The 26,233-nt window shown below is 34.4% G+C and overlaps 1 protein-coding gene across 1 annotated transcript; it reads left to right on the plus strand.

Annotated features, from left to right (window-relative positions):
- The first annotated feature begins 16,268 nt into the window (after positions 1–16,268).
- LOC123645016 (60S ribosomal protein L23a-like) lies at positions 16,269–25,368 on the plus strand. The gene is made up of 2 exons (XM_045561527.1): positions 16,269–16,390; positions 24,851–25,368. The coding sequence occupies exons 1-2, from the start codon at positions 16,269–16,271 to the stop codon at positions 25,317–25,319; spliced, it is 591 nt and encodes a 196-aa protein (XP_045417483.1). The 3' UTR covers positions 25,320–25,368.
- The last annotated feature ends 865 nt before the right edge of the window (positions 25,369–26,233 follow it).

Raw genomic sequence — 26,233 nt, forward strand, 5'->3', positions numbered from 1 at the left:
TACTGAATATCCTTATGTTTTTCGTGGCAACAGAAACATTTGCATAGTTTCGGGTAGAATCTGTCCTCCCTTTTTTTCAGAATAGAATTGCACAAAGTGATTATGTAACCAAGACCTCACCTTCAGTGGCATATTTGAGACTAATTCTCATTCAGTTATGACAAGGCACTATTAAAGAATAAGATTGACTTTATACATAGAGATAGGGTCTAAAATAATCTCCCAGGAATACTGATATTCCTGACTAACAGGTTCCCAATGTTATAGGTAGTAAGGAAGGTCAGCTCTTGTCAGGCTAGTAGCCTTAGCCAATTTTGGGAACCACAAAAAGGGGAAAAATTTCTCCAAATTTATAGATGCTACAAGTAAAGTCCAGTGAAGAAAGTTTTGGGGGGTTGAGTTTACTAGGCTTGCAATACCCAAAATAGAGGCTTTTAAAAGTTCAATGTGAGATTTCCTATGAAAACTTCCAACCATGTTAACTCAGTGGCCTTAGGGGTTGCTCGATACTGCATGCTAATACATTTGCAAAGCAACTAAAGGGGGCCTACATAGCTAATTACTACTTTTGCTGCACTTATGTAAATAATCACCATACATGTAAACGGGACAAGCCTTTTCATGAATAAGAATAATCTTGAGAGAGACGTTATTTATAATCACTGCCAGGAAAAACTGAGGATGACTTTTTAAATGTTCCAAAAGATACTACTAGATGTCTTTTCAATGAGATGCTAGGCATTGTGTAGCCAATCTTCTGGAAATTGTCTAATTCCTTAATTGTGTGCATGTTTGGTAATCTTTAGATGGCTTATTTCTCTGCAGAGATTTTAACATGTTGAGTTTGCAGGTGTCACTTGTTTCCTTCCCATGGTAATGCAAAATGGTTCCTGTTCATGGTGATGCAAATGAATTTTGACAGGTAAAGAGATATATAGGTAAAGATATATATATCTTTATATATTAGATATCTAATTATTTATTATATAAATATACCTAAACATGCATATGAATATATATATATATATATATATATATATATATATATATATATATATAAACATAGAGCCTTTCATCTTTTATCAAAAGTATTTCTTCAAAAGATAAAATAGAATTTCAATTTTGGAAAAAAATAGTGCAACATATAAACTGACAATGATTATACCCAGAATATATAAAGAACCCTTATGAAGTCATTAAGAAAAAACTTTAAAATTCACTGTATTAATTACCTACTTGCTAGATAACAATATTACCCCCAAACTCAGCAACTATAAATCTGCAAATATTTCTCTCAGCTTCTGTGGGTCAGGAATTTGGGTAAGGCTTAGCTGGGTGCCCCTGACCCGGGGTCTCTCACAAAGCTGCCGTCAAGGTATCAGGAGATGCTGCAGTTTCATTTGAAGGCTCTAATAGGGGAAAACTCACTGCCACGCTGACATATATATGGTGGTTCTTACCAGCTCATTGGACCATGAGCCTCAATTTTTTCAGCTCTTGGCCGGAGGCCTCCCTCAGTTCTCTAACACGTGGGCCTCTCCGTATGGTAACTCAAAACCTGATCTCTGGCTTCCCTCAGTGTGAGTGCGTGAAAGGGTGAGACAGCAAGCTGAAGCCATGGTCTCTTGGTAACTTAATCTCAGAATTGACATTTAAATCATTTTTTGCCATGTTCTATTTGTTACAAGCAAGTCACTGGGTCTAACCTTCATTCAGGGGAGAAGATTACACAATGAGGCAAGTATAGCTGGAATCCATCTTAGAGGCTACCTACCCCAATCCAGAATAGAAATATACAGAACAAAAAACACAGAGTATATAGACCTATTGAAAGCTGTTTAGCCTCATTAGTAACAAAGGAAATACAAATTAAAATCACAATTTTACAATTGCTAAAGAAAAAGTCTGACATTACTAAATGAGGGCAAGAATTTGCAGAAATCAGTGAATGATGGCAATGTAAACTGATACTACTTTAGAAAATAACTTCTCATCACTTTGTAAAGTTTCACTGACACAGAATCTATGACTCAATAATTCTACTCTCAAGTATGGACTCTAGAGAAATTGCACATGAACTTCAAGATATGTTCAAACTGTTCTGAACCACATTGCTTATAATATCAAAAAAAATCAGAAACTTCAATGGATAAATGAATTGTGATAGATTCATACAACAGATTACAGTACTAACCAGCAACATATATCACTAAATATTTGTGAGGAAAGTAAGTCATAGAAAAGAAATACAGTATGATCCAATATAAATGCTCAAACAACAAAAAGTTAAACAATATCTACTTTAGGATTACATTTACAGTATATATGGGTATACTTTAAAGAAAACCCAATAATATGACTATGCCAAATTCAAACTGCTGGTTCCATGTGAATGGGAGGGAGGGAGATGTGATGGAAAGGGGCTCATAGGAGGCTTTGACTCTTTCTTCAGCTGAGTGACACATACATGGATGCTTATTTATTTATTGGTTATTATTACTATTTTTATTTATTTACTTTTTTTAATTTCAGATGTTACGGGGGCACAAATGTTTAGGTTACGTATATTGCCCTTGCCCCACCTGAGTCAGAGCTTCAAACGGGTCCATTCCCCAGACCGTGCATACTGTACCCATTAAGTGTGTATATACCCACCCCTATTTTCCCCCTCCCATCTGCCCAACACCCAATGAATGTTACTACTATATGTGCACATAAGTGTTGATCAGTTAATAACAATTTGATGGTGAGTACATGTGGTGCTTATTTTTCCATTCTTGGGATACTTCACTTAGTAGAATGGGTTCCAGCTCTGTCCAGGATAATACAAAAGGTGCTATATCACCATTGTTTTTTGTGGCTGAGTGGTACTCTACGGTATACATACACCACATTTTATTAATCCACTCACGTATTGATGGGCTCTTGGGTTGTTTCCACATCTTTGCAGTTGTGAATTTTGCTACTATAAACATTCCAGTGTAGATGTCTTTTTTATTTTTTCCCTTTGAGTAGATGCCCAGTAATGAAATTGCTGGATCAAATGGCAGTTCTACTTGTAGCTCTTTGAGGTATCTCCATATTACTTTCCACAGAGGTTGTACTAGTTTGCAGTCCCACCAGCAGTGTATGAGTGTTCCTATCTCTCTGCATCCATGCGAACAATTATTGTTTTGGGACTTTTTGATAAAGTGGTTATTGTTTTTAAACCATACATTTACATCATATGCATTTTCAATGACATATTTTGTATTTTAACTGAAATTGGTGGAATTTCTTTGACATTCTGAAGAATACTGTATATATCACAGCATTCATTAAGGTTTAAGCAAAAGAAGTCATGACTTCATGATTCTAATGGAAAATCATCTCCATTAGGACTTTGTTATAAGGGCCCATAAAAGATTAATTTAATAACTGTTCCTATTTCCATGAATGCATTCCTGAATGTAATGGGAATATTCTTGTATTATGGTCACCCTTATTGCTCTTCTCTAACTAACACTGTTTTAATATATTAAATATTTCTTTTGTTAATGAGAGTATGCTGATTTTATGTTTCCTCAAACTGCCTTCTGGAAAGAAGGGAATAAAGTAATTAAAAAAGTAATATGATTATTTAAATTTAACATTGCACCAGTGAACCCCTCTCAATAGTATCCAGTGTTTTCATATAATCAATTTAAAAGTAATAAAAAATAAATAAGAGGAGTCAGAAACATAAAAACTTAAAAGAAATAAGAGAACTCTCCAAGATATATCATCTCCATTCTATTAGTCCAAACAAGTTGGTTTATTTTACAAACAAAAATCTTAAAAATAATAGCATAATGTCAGAGTGGATGTTTTAAATGAGTTACATAGCATAATGGTTAACTTAGCAAAATATTAGGTATAAATTATTTGCCTCCAGTGATCCCTGAAAAGGGCTATGTTTGTGGTTTGAATACAAGACAACTCAGAAATGCTTATCATTCCATCTGTAAATTAAAATCATAAACTGCTAGATTAACGAATATTTCCAATGAGTTCTCACATGCAGAATAGTAAAGAATTGGGAATTTGTTTTGACAAAAGTGATTAGAACTATTTTTTTAACATTTTCAATACTTAGATTCAGGAAATCAAACATAATGCAATATAATTTAACAATACATTAATCTTTATTATAAAAGAGAATGGAGCTAAGTTAATTATATGATGTTACTAAATGCAGAAATTTAACATTTTTTCATGAGTTTGGAATCTTAAAAATAAAACAACGCTTTAATAGAATGATCTTGTTTTCCTTTAAAAACATATTTTTAAATTGCTAACTTTTCTACTGCTTAGGATTTACATTACAATATGGGGGCATTGTGTAGAGAATTTTTAACTTTTTTGTAAAATATTACATAATCTAAAGTTTTATATTAGTCAAACTAATGATTGCTGAGGTTTCATATAGAACTATCATCAACTTTCTAAATGAGCACAATACAAAGCATTTGGCTTTTAAAACTTTTTAAAATGTTGATAACTATTTAAAACTCTAAGTGGAATTATCATTTTCACCCTTCAACTACAATGATATATGTATTGGAGAATACAAAGATGAAATCTTATTCTACTTATTTTATATATTTTTCTTAAAGTTTCACCTGTGTAATAAGCTTTGGACTTGAAGGGTGAACAAGACTTACCTGATCCCTTCACTTAAAGATGTCAGTATATTAGGAAAAGGAAAAAAAGATATCATCAGGTAATTACTTATATTAATAATTGTGATGAGTGCAACTGAGAAGAAATAAAGTTGACTCATACCATATGATACCATAATTGGTGATGCCCAGCTTAGTCTAGGGAATTCCAAGACACAGCCAAGAGGAAATGAGCAGGAAGAATGAAGGAAAAGGAAACATAATGGAATGAGGGACTGTCTATAGCAGGAAGCCTTACGATTTCCAGGAATTTGAAAGATAGCCATGTCATGGAGACACAGAAATATGGGGGAGGGGAGTTGGAGGAGGAAGTGAAACAGAGTTTAGTTTCCTTTTCCATTTTTAATCACTGTCACAGTGAGGCTCAGGTTATCTTTACCTTGAATACTGTACCCAGCTCTTCTAAAACATTTCTGCTTAAATCCAAACTACATGTAGCTCCCAGAATAAATTTTTCTTGGGCTCATTGACATTATGATAATATACAGTAACATATTATTCATTGTAACATACTCAATAACATACATTGAGAGAATACATAGTAAGTCATTGGTCATCTACTTGATCTTGCCTTCGTGTCTGACCTTGCAAACCTGGACCATCTCTGAACTCACCTCGTCTGAGTCTCCCTGGCATTCACTCTACTCCAGCCTCACTGATTCCTCCCTGACATTCACAGCCTTCACATTTGTGGCTTGCTCTGACCTGAATGTTCTCCCAGATATTCACAAGGATAATTCTCTCCCTTCATCTGTCTCTGCTCGAATGTCTCCCAAACACGTTATCTAACTTGGGCTCTCCCCATCCCCCTGCTCACTTTTTCTTCATGACAGTTAACACCAGAAACATGCTGTATCTTGATTTATTTTTTCACTATCAGTCATCTTCTTCTGGAATGTAATCTGTGAAAGTAGTAATTGGCTTTGTTTAATGCTATATCTCCAGCAAACAAAAGAGTGGTTGACCCATAATAGGTACTCAATAATGTCACTTGAACAAATAAATGAGTGAGTCTTCTAGTCATCTAGCATACGCTTAGTCTGATATTCATTAACTGAGATGCAGCATGGCATAGAGGTTATAAATTCAATCTTTGAAGTTTGATTGTCTTAGTTTAAATTCTTCCCTGCCACTTATTAACAATGACTTTGGGTAAATTTTCTAAATCTTTTCCCCTCTGTTTTTTCATTTTAAATTATTAATTATCATAATAGTATCTACTTCATTTTTTTGAGGTTTAAACAAGTTAAAATACATCAAGTGCCTGGCACAGAAGAAGCATAGTTTGAGTGTTTCTTATTATCACCTCTTTCCATTCCCTCTCCCACAAGCCTCCCAACCTCATGCAACACCTTAGCTTACTCCCTACCACACTCTAACATGGCTCCAGCAAAGTCCGTCAATTTTATATTCTTCCCATAGAAGATGACCACTGGCACATAAAGTGACTCTGTGTATTAGAAAAGGTAGTTGCTCTGGGTAGATAAATTAGTAAAAAGTACACATTCTTCTAGGCTGATGCAGCCTTGCCCTAATGCACAGAAAGGATTTTAGCCTCCCTTCCTTCAATCAGGTGCCTTTACGCAGGATAAAAACTGTACGGTTTTACCTGTCCTTGCAATTTTCCCTGCCCTGCCAAATTTCCCTCTCTCATTTCTCCCAAAATGTAGGCATCAGCTGGTTCAAAATAAGCCTTAGCAAGAACAACAGTCAGTATACACAGTAACAAATAATGCTTAAACCTCTATGGCTTAAACAAACAAAACGTATCTTCCTTCAGCTACACGTTCATACCACGCTAACAGAGAGGTTTTGCTTAATTTTGTTTTTTTTTCAGGGGCTCAGAACTGAGTAACTAGAATCTTGAAATCTTCATGTCAGGGAAAAGAGAGCCCCCAAGGGTCTCATACAAGCATTAAACGCTCTGGCATGGACATGGCCCATGTTACATCCTCTCACAACTCATTGACCAGGACTGGTTACATAGTTTCGCTCAATCAGAAATAAGTCATAAATTGCATTCTTACCATGAGGCTAGACTGTGGAGAACCAAGAATATTTGGCAAACAATGCTAATGGCTGCCACAGATACTCAGAGATTATGTTTATGTGTAAGTTTATTCTACACTTGGATGGCTCCATCTTTGTCCTGGGGTATAATAATGATATTATGTCATTTCCTTTGGCATTATTTAACCATGGGATTTCTTCCATGTATTTTTGTGTCCCAAACTACACTTTACATTTATTGAAAACAGTAAATGAACTGTATTTTTCAGGAACACTCTGATAGACAGAAAATTGTTTTGTGCATAAAAGCACTTAACAATAAAAATATAACAATAGTCTATTTGTTCTTTAATAAAGCAATCACTTCACAGTTTAGCCTTAACTTTGACAGTAAATAAAGTCATTTAGGAGTTTGAGACAAATACCATCAACTTAAGGGAAGAAGAGAGAATGAATAGAGACGAAGCAAAGCAAGGAAATAAGATGGTGAGGGGGAAAAAAAAAAAAACACATTGCTGGCTGACCAGAAGAAATACACATTTAAACACGAAGATGATATACTCTATACCTTCCACCTCTATGAATTCAGGTTTCATTCTTATTCATCTTCGTATCATCTCAACAACTACGAAATAACATCAGAGTTATTGTTCAACACAGAAACCTTCAGATGAATGTAGTTATCAAGTGTTGACAAAACACATTTTTCTGAAAGACTAATCTTGAAACCCTGGTTTTATGTATGTTCCTTGCTCCTGAATATGTAATAACTCCAAGTTTCCCACTAAAAACATATGAACTTATCTGTCTGGAACTGAAAATCAATAATCCTTATCCTCATACTACCTTATTTCCTAACACCTCCCCTCCTCAAAAAAAGATCCAGATACTGCTACCTTTGATCTCCAATATTTATTCTCAACATTAGTGGCTTCTGACATGTTTCTATCCACATTTCCTTTCCTCTTTAGCTGAACAATTACCAACTAAAATTGCTTATTCTATAGTCAAATTCTAAGACAGCCTCATTTCTCTCTTTCCCTTTAAAATAAAGTTGTCTATCCCCATTATCACCAATTCTTATACATTCATGGTCACTTGAAGCCATGCCAAATAGGATTTTACTCCTTCTACTCCACTGAGACATCTCTTATTGAAGTTACTAATGACCCCACATTGCTAAGCATAATGAGAAATATTTGCTTCTCATTTTAACTGACTATTTATTATAGTAGCAATTGACATCATTCATCATTCCATACTTCTTGATGCACTCATTTTCTTTACTTGACTCCCTGGACAAAACTCTCTCTTGGTTCTCTTGGTCCTACTCCAATCATCCACTCCTTTGCTTTTTCATGGCTTCCAAGAAAGGAGTGGTAAGAGATCAGTCCGGCAGTTCTTTGAGAATAGAATTCAGAGGTCAAGGCAAAAACAGTTAGGAGGCTATACAGTAATCCTGACAGCAAGTATAAGTGGCAAGAAGATGTTGCATTTTGTGGTATAAAGACAGATATATAAACCCCTGGAATAGAATAGAAAGTCCAGAAATAAACCCTTGCATGTATGGTTAAATGATTTATAACAAGGGTTCCCAAACCATTTAATGGAGAAAGGACAAATGTTTTTTTTTTCAACAAAGTGATGAGGAAAGTGGATATCCACATGTAAAAAATTGAAGGCAGGCTTTTCCCTTACCTTAAATCATGCACAAAGATTAACTCAAAATGGATCAAAGACATACAAGTAAAACCTAAAAATAAAACTCATAGAAGAAAACTTAGGGGAAAAGCTGCATGGCATTGGATTTAGCAATAATTTATTGGATATGACACCAAAAACATAGAAAAAAATAGACAAATTACACTACTTCAAACTTAAAAACTTTGGTATGTCAATGGCCACAATAAACAGGGTGAAAATGCAATCCATAGAATGGAAAAAAATATTTGTAAATCATAATACAATAAAGGATAAATATCCACTATATAAAGAACTCCTATGACTTAGCAATTTTGATCAAAAAAAAATAAAACCTCCACAACCTGATTAAAAAGTGGGCAGTTCTTGAATAGATATTTCTCCAAACAGATATACAAATTGCCAATAAGTACATGAAAAGATGCTCAACATCACAGTCATTTGAGAAATGCAAATCAAAACCACAATGAATATTATTATACTTTATATCCATTAGGATGCCTAAATTAGAAACAAATCAGAAAATGACAAATGTTGGTGTAGATGTGGATATATTGGAACCCTTGTAAATTTCTGGTAGAAATGTAAAATTGTGCAACTGCTAAAGAAAATGTTACGGCAATTCCTCAAAAACTTAAACATAGAATTACCATATGATCCAGCAATTCCATTTCCGAATATATACCCAAAAGAATTAAAAGCAGAGAATCTAATAGGTATTTGTACATCCATGTTCATTGCAGCATTATTAGCAATAGCCAAAAGGCAGAAGCAGCTCACCTTTTATGTTCATTGAAGTGTGAATGGATCAACATAATGTGGATATACATGCAATGGAATATTACTGAGCCTTAAAATATTATAGAAGGAAATTATGACACATCCTACAATATGGGTCAACCTTGAAGATATTATGATAAGTAAATAAGCTAGTCACAAAAAAACAAATACAGTATTATTCCATTTATATGAGGTACCTAGGTAGTCAAATGCATGGGTACAGAAAGTAGAATGATGGTTACCAGGGACTGCTGAGGGAGACAGATTGGGAGTTGGTGTTTAATGAATACAGAATTTCAGTTGGGGAAGATGAAAAAGTTCTGGAGATGGATGGTGGTGATGGTTCACAATAATGTAATTGTGCTTAATGCCACAGAAGTATGCACTTATAATGGCTGAAACAGAAACAGTAACTTTTGCTATATATGTCATCACAATGAAAAAACCGTGTTTCAGTCTGAATATGTTTGGAGGGTAGAGGCCCAAAACTGGAGGATTTTATGTGAATGTGAAAGAAAGAATTTGGGGAGTTGAGCAAATAAAATAGAGAAAACTGCAGGTATTGGAGACTTGGGGTGAAGATCAGAAATTGGGTTATGAGATTTTGTTGAGATTGAGGTGAAATGAACAATTGGATTGTTGCAATTGACTAACTGCTTTTCCTGCTTCTACCCTTGCCTTAAGGTCTAATTGCAAAACAGCAAAAAAGAAAAATAACCTTTATAATTTTAAGTCAGAGTGTTTACACTGCCACCAAAAATCTCCATTAATTCCCCATCTAGTTCAGAGTAAAATGTAAAGTTTTAAAACAGGTCTGCATGGCTCCCTGTGACCTATCTCCCTGTGATCTCTGACTGTTTCTCACCTTACTCTCTGTACTCCAGCCACACCTGACCTCCTCACTCTTTCTGGATCACCCCACCTGTGACCCCACCTCAGGCCCTTCACACTCCTGTCCCCTTGCTTGGAAGGTTCCACCTCCACTCCCCAGCTATTGGCATGTCTATGGATCTTTCAGATCTTTCTGTTTAAATAGCATCTTATTAGTGAGGCCTTCTCTGACACAATATAAAAGAAAAGCCCTCCCCTGCCTGTGCTCTTACTTGCTTTATTTTTCTATCTATTTATTACTAGATGACATATCATTTATTTACATGTTTGTTTACTGTCTTTTTTCCCTCATAGAGTGTAAGCGCCACAAGGGCAGGGATATTCCTCTATTTAGTTCACTGACTTCTCTCCGATATATAAAAGAGTATCATCTGTGATGTATGATAGCTTCTCTACGTATTTGTTAAAGGAATGATCCTTTTCTGACCACTCTAGAGATGTGTTCAGAGCTGATTGTTCCCTGTTCTTTTTTTTTTTTTTTTTTTTTTTTTTTGAGACAGAGTCTTGCTCTGTTGTTGCCCGGGTTGGAGTGAGTGCCGTGGCATCAGCCTAGCTCACAGCAACCTCAAACTCCTGGGCTTAAGCGATCCTACTGCCTCAGCCTCCCGGGTAGCTGGGACTACAGGCATGCACCACCATGCCCGGCTAATTTTTTCTATATGTATTTTTAGTTGGCCAGATCATTTCTTTCTATTTTTTTTTTTTTAGTAGAGACGGGGTCTCACTCTTTCTTGCTCAGGCTGGTCTCGAACTCCTGACCTCGAGAGATCCACCCGCCTCGGCCTCCCAGAGTGCTAGGATTACAGGCGTGAGCCACCATGCTCGGCCCCTGTTCTTAATTTATAGTAAAATAAAAATTGGGACTGCTTGCCTTTTCCACTGTTTTCTTTAACTATTTATGATACAGTCTTAAATACACTGTATTACCGATTGCACATTTAAAATAACATGAAATATGTAGTAGATATTTACATTTCTGATTATCTCATAAATGTAACTTTTTACAGTTTGTTTGAATCAGGATCCAAACAAGGTCCTAACATTGACATTGATTGATAGGACTTTTAAGTTTCTTTTAAATATCGTTCCTCTACATCTTTCTTTTCTTTTTTTTTTTTTTTTTGGCTTATGATTTTGGCTTGCAATATTTTTGTTGACGAAATTAGGTGGTTTGCCTATAGAGTTTCTCACAGTCTGAATTTAACCGATTGCTCCTCTGTTCCCTGTATTCCCTATAAATTTGTTGTTGAGTTGAGACTCAAGGTTTAATCAGACTCAGCATCTGATTTTTTTTTTTTTTTGGCAGCACTACTTGAGAAGCGGTAAAATATTACCATTACAGATTGAGTTCATGTGTTCTCTTTGCCCCTCTTTTAATTCTTTGCCCATTTTTCCTTTATCAGAAGTACATACTTCCTATCCCAGATTTTATGCCTTAATATATTGTCATTTATCCATAAATAGCCTCTCTTAGATTAACATATTTATTTTAAAATAAATGGTATCATATTTTATGTATGATATTAAAACTTACTTTTCCCACTCACTTTTTTCCCTCATTTATTCAACTTAAACATTTACCTGTTTTATTCATTTAATAGGCATGCAGTATCCCATCATAAGAATATGCCATAATATATTTGTTTCCCATTTAATTAATGCTGTAATATTCTTTGGTGCACATGTGTATACCTAGATTTAGAATTACTCAGTCCTATAGGAGGCACATTTTAAACTTTACAATATCTTGTCAAATTTTTTCCAGAGAGTTCTGATAACATTTTAAACTCCCATCTCATCGTTTTCTCAAAGATACACTAATAACTTGGCATTGTCAGATTTAAAATTTTGCCAACCTGATGTTTTTCAAGTAGTTTATCATTTTCCTTTGCATTTCCCTACTATAGTTTGAGCATCCTGATGTATTTGTTGGTAGTTCAGAGTTCTTTTTCTATGAGTGATCTGTTTATATTGTGTAGCTATTTTTATCCAAGTTAAAAATTTTTTATTAATTTATCAGAGTGCTTCATTTATTCTGAAAAACAATCCTCTGTCAGCAATCACACTGAAAATATCTTCTCCTTTAGACTTCAGACTTGTCTTTTCACTGAGTTTATGTTGTCCATTGTCTAACATGTTATTTCTCCCTTAAAATGTGTACTTTCATAGCTTTACCTCCCTTAAATTTATAAAAATAGTCACCCATATTTTTCTTAAAGATTTTATTCTCCAGACAGTGCACCTGGCACTCATCATGTAGTCTGGAGAATAAAATCTTTAAGAAAAATATGGGTGACTGTCTGGAGAATGAGAACGGACGCGCTTGGGACTCTGACTCGGGGGGATGGGCAGGACATGGACAATGTATATGACCTAAACTTATGTATCCCCATGATGAGCTGAAATAAAAAAAAAAAATTAAATTAAAAAAAAAAGATTTTATTTTATTCAAATTTTAATTCTATTTTTTCTATTGTGTGACATATGAATCTTCTTTTAATTTTTTTTCCATATAGATAATCAAATTGTCTCCAAACTGAAAATTGAAATTTCTTCTCCTCCCTATAATTTGTAAAGCCACATCTGTGGTTTACCAGTTTCCCAGATAATGGCAAGTTGATGTCTGGGATTGCTACTTTATTCTGTTCACCTAATTGTCTACCCATATACACAGGCACTATTTACAACTTGGGATGAAGAGTTCATGACGAAAATTTTTTAAACTAAGGCTTAGCCAAACATTAATGGCTTTCTTATAGCATATTTCTCTGTTTCTAACCATCTACGAATAAACAATACCAGCTTTAACAGATTACTTCATCCATTTGTATATCCTAGCCAAAATCCAGGAATGGCTGCAAACAAACACATTGTATATTCCCTCTCTCTTGGACCAGTTCCCTACCTGACATGTTCTCCCCTCCCCCCTCCCGGTCTAGCCAGCCCCCCTTACATATTCATGGCCCACATGAGCCCAGCACATGTCACAGTTCACCAACTTCCCTGGATTATTCACTTGGTTTTCTTCCCCCATGAACATTTTTTTTCCTGCTGCCTTGTGAACTCTGAAATACGTGTCACGACTGAAGAAACGATGAACATAATATCAGAAACCTGGAAATATTTATTGAAGAACATATCTGATAAACAGTGAACATTCTGGTTGAAAATTATACCTTAGTCAAAGAGTGAAGGGAATTTACCTATGTCATTTAAATGCAAAAAGTCTAACAGAAATAAAGATTACTGTAAATATTTCCTTTTTAACCCCTTTTGGATTTATCTGTTTGACCTCCTTTCTAGTCTCTGACATTTTTTTGGCCAACTTAGTGCTAATACATCATCAGTCAAGCCAGCACAACAAGGAAATTTTATTGTAAGGAAAAAAAATTAAAGGTTTTAAAATCTTGTTGATTGAAGAACATAGAAAACATCATTTAAAAGCCTTTTAAATTACCATTCCCTCCATCGAGCTAAATTTCCCTTTGTCTCATTTCATGCAGCTGGTCTGAATGATGACATAGTGGTTTGTGATTATGTGGGTGACATTAGGCGCCAGCTGAAATGGACACTAAAGGAAGAATCCAGCATCCTGAATTTATAATTCCTGCTACATTTGGCACTGCACCAACTTTACAATTATGCAGTCCTCTTCTCCCATCTTTTTTTTCCCCTGTAAATCCCATGGCCAATGAATGCTACTATGGCAACGAAAGCCGGGAAAGCCAGGGGGGCCTTGGCTATAAAAAGAGTTTTTAGAACATCATGGTAACTGGGAGCCTAGTGGCAGACTCTCAGCAACCACATATTGTTACACATCCTGTCTAGGAGTAAACGCTTCCACCAAATTTATTTACCTGTGTTGTCGAATCTTGCTACAGAATTCTAAGGGCTTGTTATTGCTATGATGGTTTTCATTTTCAATTATTGTATGGTTCATTCAAATCACACAGGTACATTTCCACCAGTCATAAGAAGCTTCCTAAAATAGACTTTTAGAAATTGAGCACAGCTGTCAAAATAATGTTATCGTCTTCAAGAATCTGTTTCGAAGATAGTTATTCCAAAGAAATTTGAAAGTTATATTCCTATATTAGCACACTAAGTAGTTCATACCAGTTTAGTAAATCAAATATTCCATACTGCTAGCTTAATAAGATGGGGAGTCATGCATGAAATGACTGCCAGGTTAATGACATAGGGAGCCATGCATGGCATGTATTTGCATATAATAGCACAGAATGTTCTCCTAAATCCTTTAAATTACTCATCAATTCTTAAACAGGCATTTAACTAAATCCTCATTCAGAATCAGGGAGAAAGTTTTTTTTTAAAAAAAGAAAAAAACACCTACATATTTGAAGTGACTAGATGGGAGCTAAAGAAAACCTAAAAGATTATTTTTGGTTGGAAATTCTAGCCTTGGAGAAAGGATTACAAATCTGCGTAAAGAAACAAACACATCTCCCAGGCCAGAGCAGAGGCACACACACCAGCGCCAGCCTTCTTTCCCAGCACTGTCGGCATCATATGCACGGTGAGCACCGATCAGAAGTTTCACTTCTAGCCTCAGAAATAAAGGTGTATCTCTAAAGCAGCACAAAAAATGTAGATTAGATTTAGAGTTGTTCATTGTTTACAGTGTTTTGATAGACCCAATTCTGAACAAAAGGAACAAGTTTCCTTTTCCTTGGCAACCTATACATTCAAGGTAGGAAGGAACAGGTTTACCTCCAAATCGCTTTGTTTCTACTGGTTACGTAAACTTTTATACAAACTGAGCAGACTGCTTACCTTCAGAGCAGTGATAAATCCCAACTGTTATTCAGAGGAAACCAGAAAGCACTCATGTCACACAAAGGCTATTTTCACGTTTGAGAGTAATGGTTTACAAAAAGCTTCATCAATTATCACAAATACTCATTACAAAATAGGATGTGTATGCATACCTAAAACCAAAGCCCACTCAAAGAAGAAAGGAAAAGAATGAAAATATTTAGGTAATTGGCCTTCTCTTCCTGTCACATCTAGTAATAAGGGCACCTAATCATTGAGCAGGTACCCTGCTCCAGTGTCCCGAGTGCATTATCTGCAGCCCTCACAATGATGGGGCCTTATCTCCGTTTGACAGGTAGGGAAACTGAGGTTCTAATTCAAGAAACAGGCTGAAGCCAGGATTTAAACTGTTTTCAGTCTCAATTTAAATCCCATTCCCTTTCCACTAACCACACTATCTCTCCAAGGTATACTTATTAGCAGAGAATAAATAATATCTTGAGAAAATGAAGAAAAATAGAATGGAAGACATTTCTAAAGGGTCGTCAAGATTTTCCAGGTTTCTTACACTGCCATCATGTGCCAATGCAGAAGAGAGACAAATCTCAACACCAATCATTTCTTATGGTATAGTTACTCTCTGTGGGAGTTTTGATTGTTCTTAGCTGATTAAAATTATAAGATAAATTGGCAATAGGGTGCATTTTGTTGCTAATTAATATCTTGAAGCAATTCTAAGCAAAACATGGGGGTTCCAGAAATATAAAACAAAACCCAATCTATTGAAAACAGAGGCAGAAAGTGTCTATGCATATACATATAGTCAATGGGTTGACATAACTCCATGAAGACATGTTTTCTTTCAGGTACAGCCCTTCTTTAAGTGTTCTTTATGTCCAATTGAAAAATGAGTTGCTTTCCAGAGATTTGAGTAGACTTGCTGTAAAATAAAATAGTAGCCATAGCTATAACATGTGTATCTCTGCTTAAGGTGGGGTTGGCAGTCAGCTGCCGAAACATGAATGATTTGCAACACTTACCTAACATTCATCCAATAAACGTAACTGTGAATATTTTTTTTTGTTGTAAAATACACTAGCACATATGTATAAGAAGCAGGATGTTTTCTTCTGCTTGATTCATGAGTTCCACATAAAGAAATGCACTTATAAATCAGAAAAAATAGATATCTGATATGGAGTCAGATTACAGAGATACGAAAATGCATGAAGCACAGATTTTTGCCCTCCAGGAGCTCACAGTCTAATTGGAAAAAACACTGGAAATATTTAATCTTCTAGATTCTGCAATATATAGAAACACTGGAGCATAGAGAGATAAATTTAGCCCAGGCAAGAGTGGGTAGTAGGGAGGTTGGGGAAGGTTTCCCAGGTGACATCTAAGTTGAAAATGACAGGATACAGAGGACTTAGTCAAGCAAGAGTAGTGGAGGGAGCGAAGCATGTCAGTCAAGGAGTTTGGAATAAAATCCAGCCAGGAAGGCAGAATTATAGGCAGCTCAGGGATGCCTGGTAGGGCGATGGTTGTCTCAAGACCTATGCAGTGTTCACTTCTAGAAAACCCTATAATGGCATAAATGTTGAAATTCAGGGCTTAGTTTTTCAGTGTAGTTACAATGGGCATATTTTCTGATCCAAAAACTTGGGATAAATTAGCAGACAAGATTGCTTATGTACAGTGGGATAAACTGTTGAGGTCTGATTTTCTCAAAAAAAAAAAATCTGAATTGCCTAATTGCTGTAAAAAGAAAGTAAATTTAAGCTAAGTTAGGTAAAAATTATTAACATATAATCTCCGTTCTTCATATGATCTGGAGATAGTTATTTCTTGTTGGTTTAATTTAATTTTTTTCTTAGACTGCAAGTACACAGACTTGGGTTACTCGTGATCCTTAATTGGTCTATATATGTCTGGCTTGCTTTCTTTCATATATTTATTAATTTTGGTAACATAATAACCACCTAGAAAACCACAACCCCAAACAAAATCTATCACTTAAATAATCTACATTTAATTGTACAGTACCTTTCACCACCAGCCTATTACCTTAACCCAGGTAGCAATCATCCTGAATCTTATTCATCATTCCCTCGCTTTCTTTTTTAGATAGTATTATTGCTTCTAAAGTTTATAAATATATGTATATTTACTCTCTTATATATATTATCTTTTATATATTTTTACTGTTTATATATATTTACTGAACATATATAGTTATTTTAAATTTTTATCTTAGTAAAAAGATATCATGCAGCAGGTAATTCTTTCAGAATTTCTTTTTCACCTAATATTAAGTTACTCTATTGCTAAGATTCATCCATAATTTTTTGTTACTGTATTTCATCCATTTTAACCACTATATCAGTGTGAATAATATGAATAAAACATACCCTGTTTATGAGCTTTTTAGTTTTTCCAGTGTTTCACTAGTGGACAGTTTACATAAATAACATACATTAATAACATATGTAACACATACATAGTAACACATATCTCTGATTCAACATGGCCACAAGTCCTGGATTCCTCTTGGTTATTTGCCTAAGGCATAGGATTACTGGATCATGGAGTAGTAAGTGTTCTACTGTAGTAATCCCAAACTACTTTCAAGTAGTTGCATCAATTTATGCTCACAATAGTAGCATATAATAGACACTGTGAATAGACACTTAGTATTGTTAGACTTTATAATTTTTGCTAATTGAACCTATTAAATGCTTGTTCTCTATTTTCCTGATCACCAGTGATGCTTACCTTATGTTTTACCGGGCACGTGTGTTTTCTTTTTATTGAAATGTGTTGCCCATGTTTTTGGATTGAGTTCTTATTGGCATAAGAATCTTCATGCCTTTTAGATACTAATTCTTTGACAATTGTGTGTTTTGTGAATACTTGAAATGTCTTTTCATTTTATTTAAGCTTTTATTTTGTGAGCGAAAGTTGTTATTTGGAAATGTTGCATTTATTAATTGCTCCTTTTATGGTCCATTATTCTGTTTCATTTTATAAATATCTTCCTGATTTAAAGTTTAGAAGAAATCATCTATATTTTTCTATCAAGGATTTAAAGTACGGAGTTGATTTTTGTATCTCATGGCAGGTAACAATCCAATTTTATTTTTTCCATGTGTATACTATTTTCCCAGTTCCTTTTTGAGGTCCCTTCTTTCCCGCTTTTGAGACATGATATTTCTCTTATATATCAAAGTTTCACACATGTGTGGGTCTACATCTGAGCTCTGAATTCTATTCCATTAGTCTGTTTATCTCTGCGACAGTATCACATTGTTTTAATACCATAGCTTTATAAAAAGTCCTGATATCTAGAATAACGAGGTCTTCTTCCATGTATTCTTTCTCAATACTCTTCTAGTAATTTTTCCCTTTAATCTTCCATATAAATTTTATAATTGGGTTATCAAATTCCATAACTTTTTTTTAGATTTTAATGTGGTTTTCCTTAAATCTATGCATCAGTTTGGGAAAAATTGACATTTTTAAGATATCAGGATTATAGTCTATCTCTCTGTTTAAGTCTTATTTCATATCATTTAATACAGTTTTATAATTTTAATAAAGAGATCTTAACATCTTTTGTTAGATTTATTCCAGCGTACTTGTTATTGTTCCCTGTTGGCTTTATTTTTTCCAAATCTGTGTCTTTGTCCTTTATGTTGTTAGGTAAACAAAAAACTTTTAACTTGACATGATCAAAGTAATTAATTTTTCACGTTTATGCTTTTGGGTTGTTGTTAAAGAAGTGCTTCAGGCCGGGTGCGGTGGCTCACGCCTGTAATCCTAGCCCTCTGGGAGACCGAGGCGGGTGGATCACTCGAGGTCAGGAGTTCGAGACCAGCCTGAGCGAGACCCCATCTCTACTAAAAATAGAAATAAAAATTATCTGGACAACTAAAAATATATATAGAAAAAATTAGCCGGGCATGGTGGCACATGCCTGTAGTCCCAGCTACTCGGGAGGCTGAGGCAGTAGGATCACTTAAGCCCAGGAGTTTGAGGTTGCTGTGAGCTAGGCTGACGCCACGGCACTCACTCTAGCCTGGGCAACAAAGTGAGACTCTGTCTCAAAAAAAAAAAAAAAAAAAAAGAAGTGCTTCGCAACTCCAGATCATGCAGATATTTTTCTACTTTATATTCCATTTATTCTATAGTTTTATATTACACATCAGTCTTTAATCTAGTTGCAGTACACATTTGTATACAGTATTAACTAGAAATCCAGTTTCATTTTTCTCCATATCATGGCCTACTAAGCAGTCATATTTTCTGCATGGATTTGTGGTGAAACATTAATCATATATTAAATTCCCATTCTTAGAACCCGATAGTAACATTGATTTATTTAATTTTTTTCTTTAAGTTTTTGTATCTACTTTCTGACTGGTTGTAAGCTTAAAGTGATTGATAAGAATCAAAATACACATTTAAAACATTTAAGTAAGAGATAAAATTGTATTTATTGTTTACAACGTGATGTTTTGAAGTATATATACATTTTGAATAGTTAAATCTGGCTAATTAACAAATGCATCACCTTTGTGGTAATTATCTTTTTTGTGGTAAAAACATTTAGCATCCATTTTTGCATTTTCAAGTATATAATATATTGCCATTAACTATCATCATTATGCTGTACAATTGATCTCTTGAACTTATTCCTACTATCTAATGGTAATTATATATCCTTTGACCAACATCTCCTTGTCCCCTTTCCTCCTTATCCACTCCAGCCTCTGATAAACAACATTCTATTCTTTATTTCTGTGATACCAGCTTTTTTGATTCCACATATGATTGAGACCATGTGGCATTTGTCCTGTGCCTGGCTTATTTCACTAAACATAATTTTCTCCAAGTTTATCCATGTTGACACAAATAACAGGATTTCATTCTTTTTATGGCTAAATAGTATTCCATTGCATATATATGCCACGTTTTCTTTATGTATTTATCTGTTGATGGATATTTATGTTGATTCCGTATCTTGGGTATTGTGAATAGTGATGCAATAAACATGGGAAGGCAGATATCTTTTTGACTTACTGATTTCCTTTCCTTTGGAGGTTATATACATATATATATATGTATATATATAATCTCCAGTTGTTGGATTAGTGGGTCATATGATAGTTCTATTTTTAATTTTTTGAGGAACCTCCATACTTTTTCTGTAATGTTATATTATTTTACATTCCCAGTAACAGTGTGTAAAGATTCCCTTTTCTCCACATCCCCTCCAACATCTGTTATCTTTTGCCTTTTGATAATAGGCATTCTAACAGGAATGAGGTGATATCTCGTTGTGATTTTTATTTGCATTTTCCTAGTGATTAGTGATGTTGAACATTTTTTAATATACCTCTTGGCCAATTTGTATGTTTTCTTTTGAGAAATGTTTATTCAGGTCTTTTGCTCATTTTTTAATCAGGTTGTTTTCTTGCTATTGAGTTGTGTGAGCTCCTTATATATGTTGGATATTAACCCCTTATCAGATGTATGTTGTGCAAATAGTTTCTCCCATTCTGTGGGTTATCTTTTCACTCTGTTTGTTGTTTCCTTTGCTGTGTGGAGGCTTTTTAGTTTGATGCAATCCCATTTACCTATTTTTGCTTTTGTTACCTGTTCTTTTGAGGTCATGTCCAGAAAATCATCACCAAAATCAATGTCATGGATCTTTTCCACTGTATTTTATTCTAGTGGTTTTATTGTTTTGGGCCTTACACTTAAGTCTTTAATCATTTTGTTTTGATTTCTGTATATGGTAAGAAATCAGGATCTAGTTTCATTCTTCTGCATGTGGCTATCCAGTTTTCCAGAAACCATTTCTTGAAGAAAGTGTCCTTTCCCTGTTGTGTGTTCTTGGCAAATTTGTCAAAAATCACTGAGTTGTAAATTGTATGGATTTATTTCTGGGTTCTCTATTCTGTTCCTTTGGTTGACATGTCTGTTTTTTATGCTAGTACCATGCTGTTTTGGTTACTATAGTTTTATAGTATATTTTGATGTCAGGTGATGTGATGGTAGTATGATGTCTCCAGCTTTGTTCATTTTGCTCATGATTACCTTCACTGTGTGGAAACTTTTGGGGTTCAATAAGAATTTTAGGATTGTTTTTTCTATTCCTGTAAAAAATTTCATTGGTATTTTGATAGGAACTGCATTGAGTCTGTAGATCACTTTGAGTAGTACGGACATTTTAACAATATTTATTCTTCCAATCCATGAACATGGAATATTTTTCCATATATTTGTGTCTTCTTCAATCTCTTTCATCAATGTTTTGTGGTTTCAGTGTAGGTATTTTTCACCTCCTTTGTTAAATTTATTCCAAAATATTTTAGGTTTTTTGTAGCTATTGTAAATAGGATTATCTTCTTGATTTCTTTCTTTCAGGAATAAGTCATTATTAGTGTATAGAAATATTACTGATTTATATGTTGATTTTGTATCCTGCAAGTTTACTGAATTTGTTTATTAGATTTAACAGTTTTTTGGTAGAATCAAAATACACATTTTAATGAAACTCATTCCAATGAATTATCTAAAAGAGTTAATGTGTGTTCCTTTAATGACTGCCATCTACATTAATTAATAATAGTGCCTCAACTTACTCTGAAGAGTCTCATTGGTATTAACTGACTTAACTGACCAACACTTAAGTGCACATATAGTAGTAACATTCATCAGGTACCGGGCAGGTGGGAGAGGGTTGGAGGGGATGGGTATATTCACAACTAATGGGTGCAGTGCACACTGTCTGGGGAATGGACACGCTTGAAGCTCTGACTTGGGTGGGTCAAAGGCAACATACATAACCTAAACATTTGTACCACCATAATATGCAGAAATAAAAAAAATTAAAATTAAAAAAATAAACAAAAAAAGGTTACAATAAAACATTCATGAATATAACTATACTTTTGTCCACTGAGCACACCTTTGCCAAGTCCATTGCTGCTGGGTAAGACATTTGAGACTAATGACAGTAGTTTTGAACTGTCACCATTCAAAATATTAATAACAGGAATTCTTGGGCTAACATTCCCTCTGAGTACAAAGTAAGTTAAAAATATATACACCTAGGCCGGGCGTGGTGGCTCATGCCTGTAATCCTAGCTCTCCTGGAGGCCGAGGTGGGTGGATCGCTCGAGGTCAGGAGTTCGAGACCAGCCTGAGCAAGAGCGAGACCCCATCTCTACAAAAAAAAATTGAAAGAAATTAGCTGGACAACTAAAAATATATACATATTAAAAAAAATTAGCCGGGCATGGTGGCACATGCCTGTAGTCCCAGCTATTTGGAAGGCTGAGGCAGTAGGATTGCTTGAGCCCAGGAGTTTGAGGTTGCTGTGAGCTAGGCTGATGCCACGGCACTCTAGCTCAGACAACAGAGTGAAACTCTGTCTCAAAAAAAAAAAAAAAAATATATATATATATATATATATATATATATATACACATATACACACCTAGACACATTGAAGTGAAATCTCAGAAAATCTAAGGAAAAAGAGATAGAAAAGAAAAAAAAAATTGACCAAAGATTACTCATAATCAATACTGAATAATGAAAGATATTGGTTTAATATTTTTAAAGTGCTGAGGGAGAATTAATTTTGCAGCTAGAGCTCTATACTTTCCCAAAAGCATCATTCAAGAGTCAGTACAAAATAAAGACCTTTCAGACATACAGACTCAGACATTTCACAAATTAGAAGGGAAGGGGGTGGGGGTGGAACCTAAGCTAAACTAAAAAGATAATAATCTATCAAGAAGAAAATGAAGAAAGCAAAAAGTAGCCTGTGAAAAAAGGATAGACCAAGAAATCAGTTCATAAAATAAAACAAAGAATAACAGTAAATATTTATTGAATATTTACCATGTCCAGATAACTTTCCAAGCAATTTATTTAAATAATGTGATTCATTTAATCTTTATACCACCCTAAGAGGCAGGCATTAGTATTATTATTCTCATTTTTCAGATGTATAAACTGAAGTACACAGATGTCAAGCAATTTATTCAAAGTCACACAGCTAGTGGAAGGTGAAGAGTAGATAGGAACCAAGGCAGTTTAGCTCTATAGCCTTTGCCGTTAACCAGCCTACTCTATATCATGTCAATGAGTATGGATCAAAGAACATGATAACAATTAGAAATAATTATAAAATTTCTTAAAGTAATTTCAAGTAAAGCTCCAGAAAATAGAAACATGGTAACTGGGTGGGCAAGAGAGAAGACAGGAAAAAGAGTGAGGGGAAATAAAAAATGTTTCTTATCTTATGGAAGAGTATACAGATACAGGTTAACTTCGACTATATTTTAAAAAGTATAATGTTAACATCACATTTTAATTTTTTGTGATAAAACAATGAAAATATCAATAGAATGCTTGATTACAGCCTTTCTTTCTCTTTTTTTATTCTTTCTTTATCTTCTTTATTACTGTTGTTGAGTAGCCAGTAACTTAACTCCTTTCCTGTGTTGGAGGGATTCTTGACTATATGTGCTTGGTAAAGGCAGAGCTCCCTTCTATCACAGAAGCTAAAATGGTCAGGTTACTGCTTTCCCAAGTCCTCCAGCAGCTGATGGGAAGGAACAAGACCTAGGCCTGCCAAACATATGATCTCACCTAGTTTTGTGAATCTATAGTAATCCAGTAAGAAAGCAGAGATTGCAAAAACAATATCCATTTTCCAGGGCAGCAATGGAAGTGACTTTAGTAGCAGCATTCAGAATAGAGGCCTATTGACTGTGAAGATAAAAGCTGTAGCATCAGGTGCTCAACAAAATGGTAGTGGTGTCCTAAAAGGAATGGATCTGGGACATGGTTTAGCTGTATTCTTGGCTGCCATGTATCCTTTTGTCCTGTCTCTTTTCCTCCCTTAGCACTCTCGCCTTCTCAACTATTACAGACACATCTCAATATTTTTTCATTAATGATTTTTCTGCTTAGATCAGTTAGAGTTTGTTTTTGAGTTTGCAAATAATGATCCAAACTAGTGCTATTTCCAAAACCATAGAGAAAAAAGTAGAAAAAAATGAAACTTATGACGTATAAAAGAAAGCAGGAAAAAAGGAAAAAGGAAAAAAAGAAATAAATAAAGGAGTGGGGAACAATAATTAGAAAACACAAAATAATATGGCAGAAATATGTACAAATATAAATGTGACTAATAATAAATGTGACTCAGTTAAACCTAGCTATTAAAAGTCTAAGACTAAAAAATAAAATAAAATAAAATAAAACCTAAGACTCACAGAGAGAATTTTTCAAAATTCAACTTTATGTTATTTTTATGTATAAGAGTTTGACCAAATACAAAATAACATATAAAGTTTGTGATTATTCTTTCACAAAACTCAAGACAGAAACAAATTGGTTAGTATGGAGATTATCAGACACTTCATAATATTATATTAAATACATTCTATTTTCATAGCTTTTAATTTATAGTCCCCTATACAGCCTATAAGATAAATATAACATCATTTTTAGGAATGAAAAATACTCAGAGAGTTTAATGTCTTTGCAATAAGTTAGTGAGTAGCTAAACCAGATTGAAAATTCCAATCTAGTTATTCTAAGTTCAGTACTATTTCCACTATGTCACAATTGTCCATAATGGACAAAGGTACAGAGTTCTGCTTCTTCATAGACATAATTTTGATAAAATTTTCTAAGTTCGTAAAGTACTCCAGAAATCACATCATGATTGTAGGAAAGACTAAAATTGCTTTATTCACTAATGATCTCATTAGCTTGTGAGCAGTCTGAAGCTAAATAACATTTTTGTTCATCTTTATAGCTCTATTGACTTGCTTAATACTTGGCACTTAATAGGTGCTCAATAAATGTTTGTTGAATGAATACCTGAATATTCTAAAACAAACCACTTTTAGCAATGTAAAGAAAGTTAAAAATGAAACAGTAGCCCTTTTCACAAGATGAAGCTTTTCACAAGCGAAGAAGGAAGCTCCTGCCCCTCCCAAAGCCGAAGCCAAAGCAAAGGCTTTGAAGGCCAAGAAGGCAGTGCTAAAAGGCGTCCACAGCCACAAAAAAAAGAAGATCCGTACATCACCCACCTTCCGGCGGCCAAAGACACTGAGGCTCTGGAGGCAGCCCAAATATCCTCGGAAGAGCGCCCCCAAGAGAAACAAGCTTGATCACTATGCCATCATCAAGTTCCCCTTGACCACTGAGTCTGCCATGAAGAAGATAGAAGACAATAACACACTTGTGTTCATTGTGGATGTCAAAGCCAATAAGCACCAGATCAAACAGGCTGTGAAGAAGCTCTATGACATTGATGTGGCCAAAGTCAACACCCTGATCAGGCCTGATGGAGAGAAGAAGGCATACGTTCGACTGGCTCCCGATTACGATGCTTTGGACGTTGCCAACAAAATTGGGATCATCTAAACCGAGTCCAACTGGCCAGTTCGCCAATTCTAAATATATTATCTTTTCACCTTAAAAAAAAAAAAAAATGAAACAGTAACACTATCTAAAAATAAAAACTCTAAATTCTTACTTTCAATTAACATTAATGATTATTAACATAGTGTAGTACTTGGAGCAGAAAACAGAAGTTATTGTGTATTTTCTCTCTATCTATCCCAATCTCTCTCTATATATGCATGTGTGTGTATGCATATATGTATGTATATATATTCACACATGTATACATATATATAAACACTAAACTAATTCAAAAGGTATTATTTAATATATAAGGGCATTACTCATGTGCTGATTTTAAAATTATTTCACAAATCTTATATTTAATCAGAAAAACCTCACCATGATGGCTCCTCTCAGTTTCAATCAGGTTTGATTGAAATTGGATATGTAAGTTTTTAAATGTCTTATTCTATAATATTACCTAAGATTTTATCTACACCTATAAGATAAAAATCAATATTACTGCCTATAAAGATGGGGTATAAAATTGTTAGATGGCTAAGAGTGTAAAAAACTTTTAACAGAAATGAAAGGAATGTAAACAACAAACTTGTTATTCTACAGAAATACTATTTTCTGACTGATATAAATTTTTAGTAAAGATATAGGTTCTTTGGCATAATGTTAAGAGCCACAATAATATAATAATAAATTATAGTATAAGAGCTTTCTGTGTAAATATTAAAATGTACCCTATATGTCACAATAATCACACATTATTTAGCTAGTTTTATTGATATGATACATTTACGTGGTGGTCATTTACTGATACTTTGAGGTAGAAGAATGTGCACATCATTTCCTGGTAAATAGTGACATAAGGATTCAGATAATTTGAAACCCTGTTTCAGATTATGGTAATGTTGTTTTCT

The sequence above is a fragment of the Lemur catta genome, chromosome 1, assembly GCF_020740605.2.
Source record: "Lemur catta isolate mLemCat1 chromosome 1, mLemCat1.pri, whole genome shotgun sequence".
Classification (NCBI taxonomy): Eukaryota; Metazoa; Chordata; class Mammalia; order Primates; family Lemuridae; genus Lemur; species Lemur catta.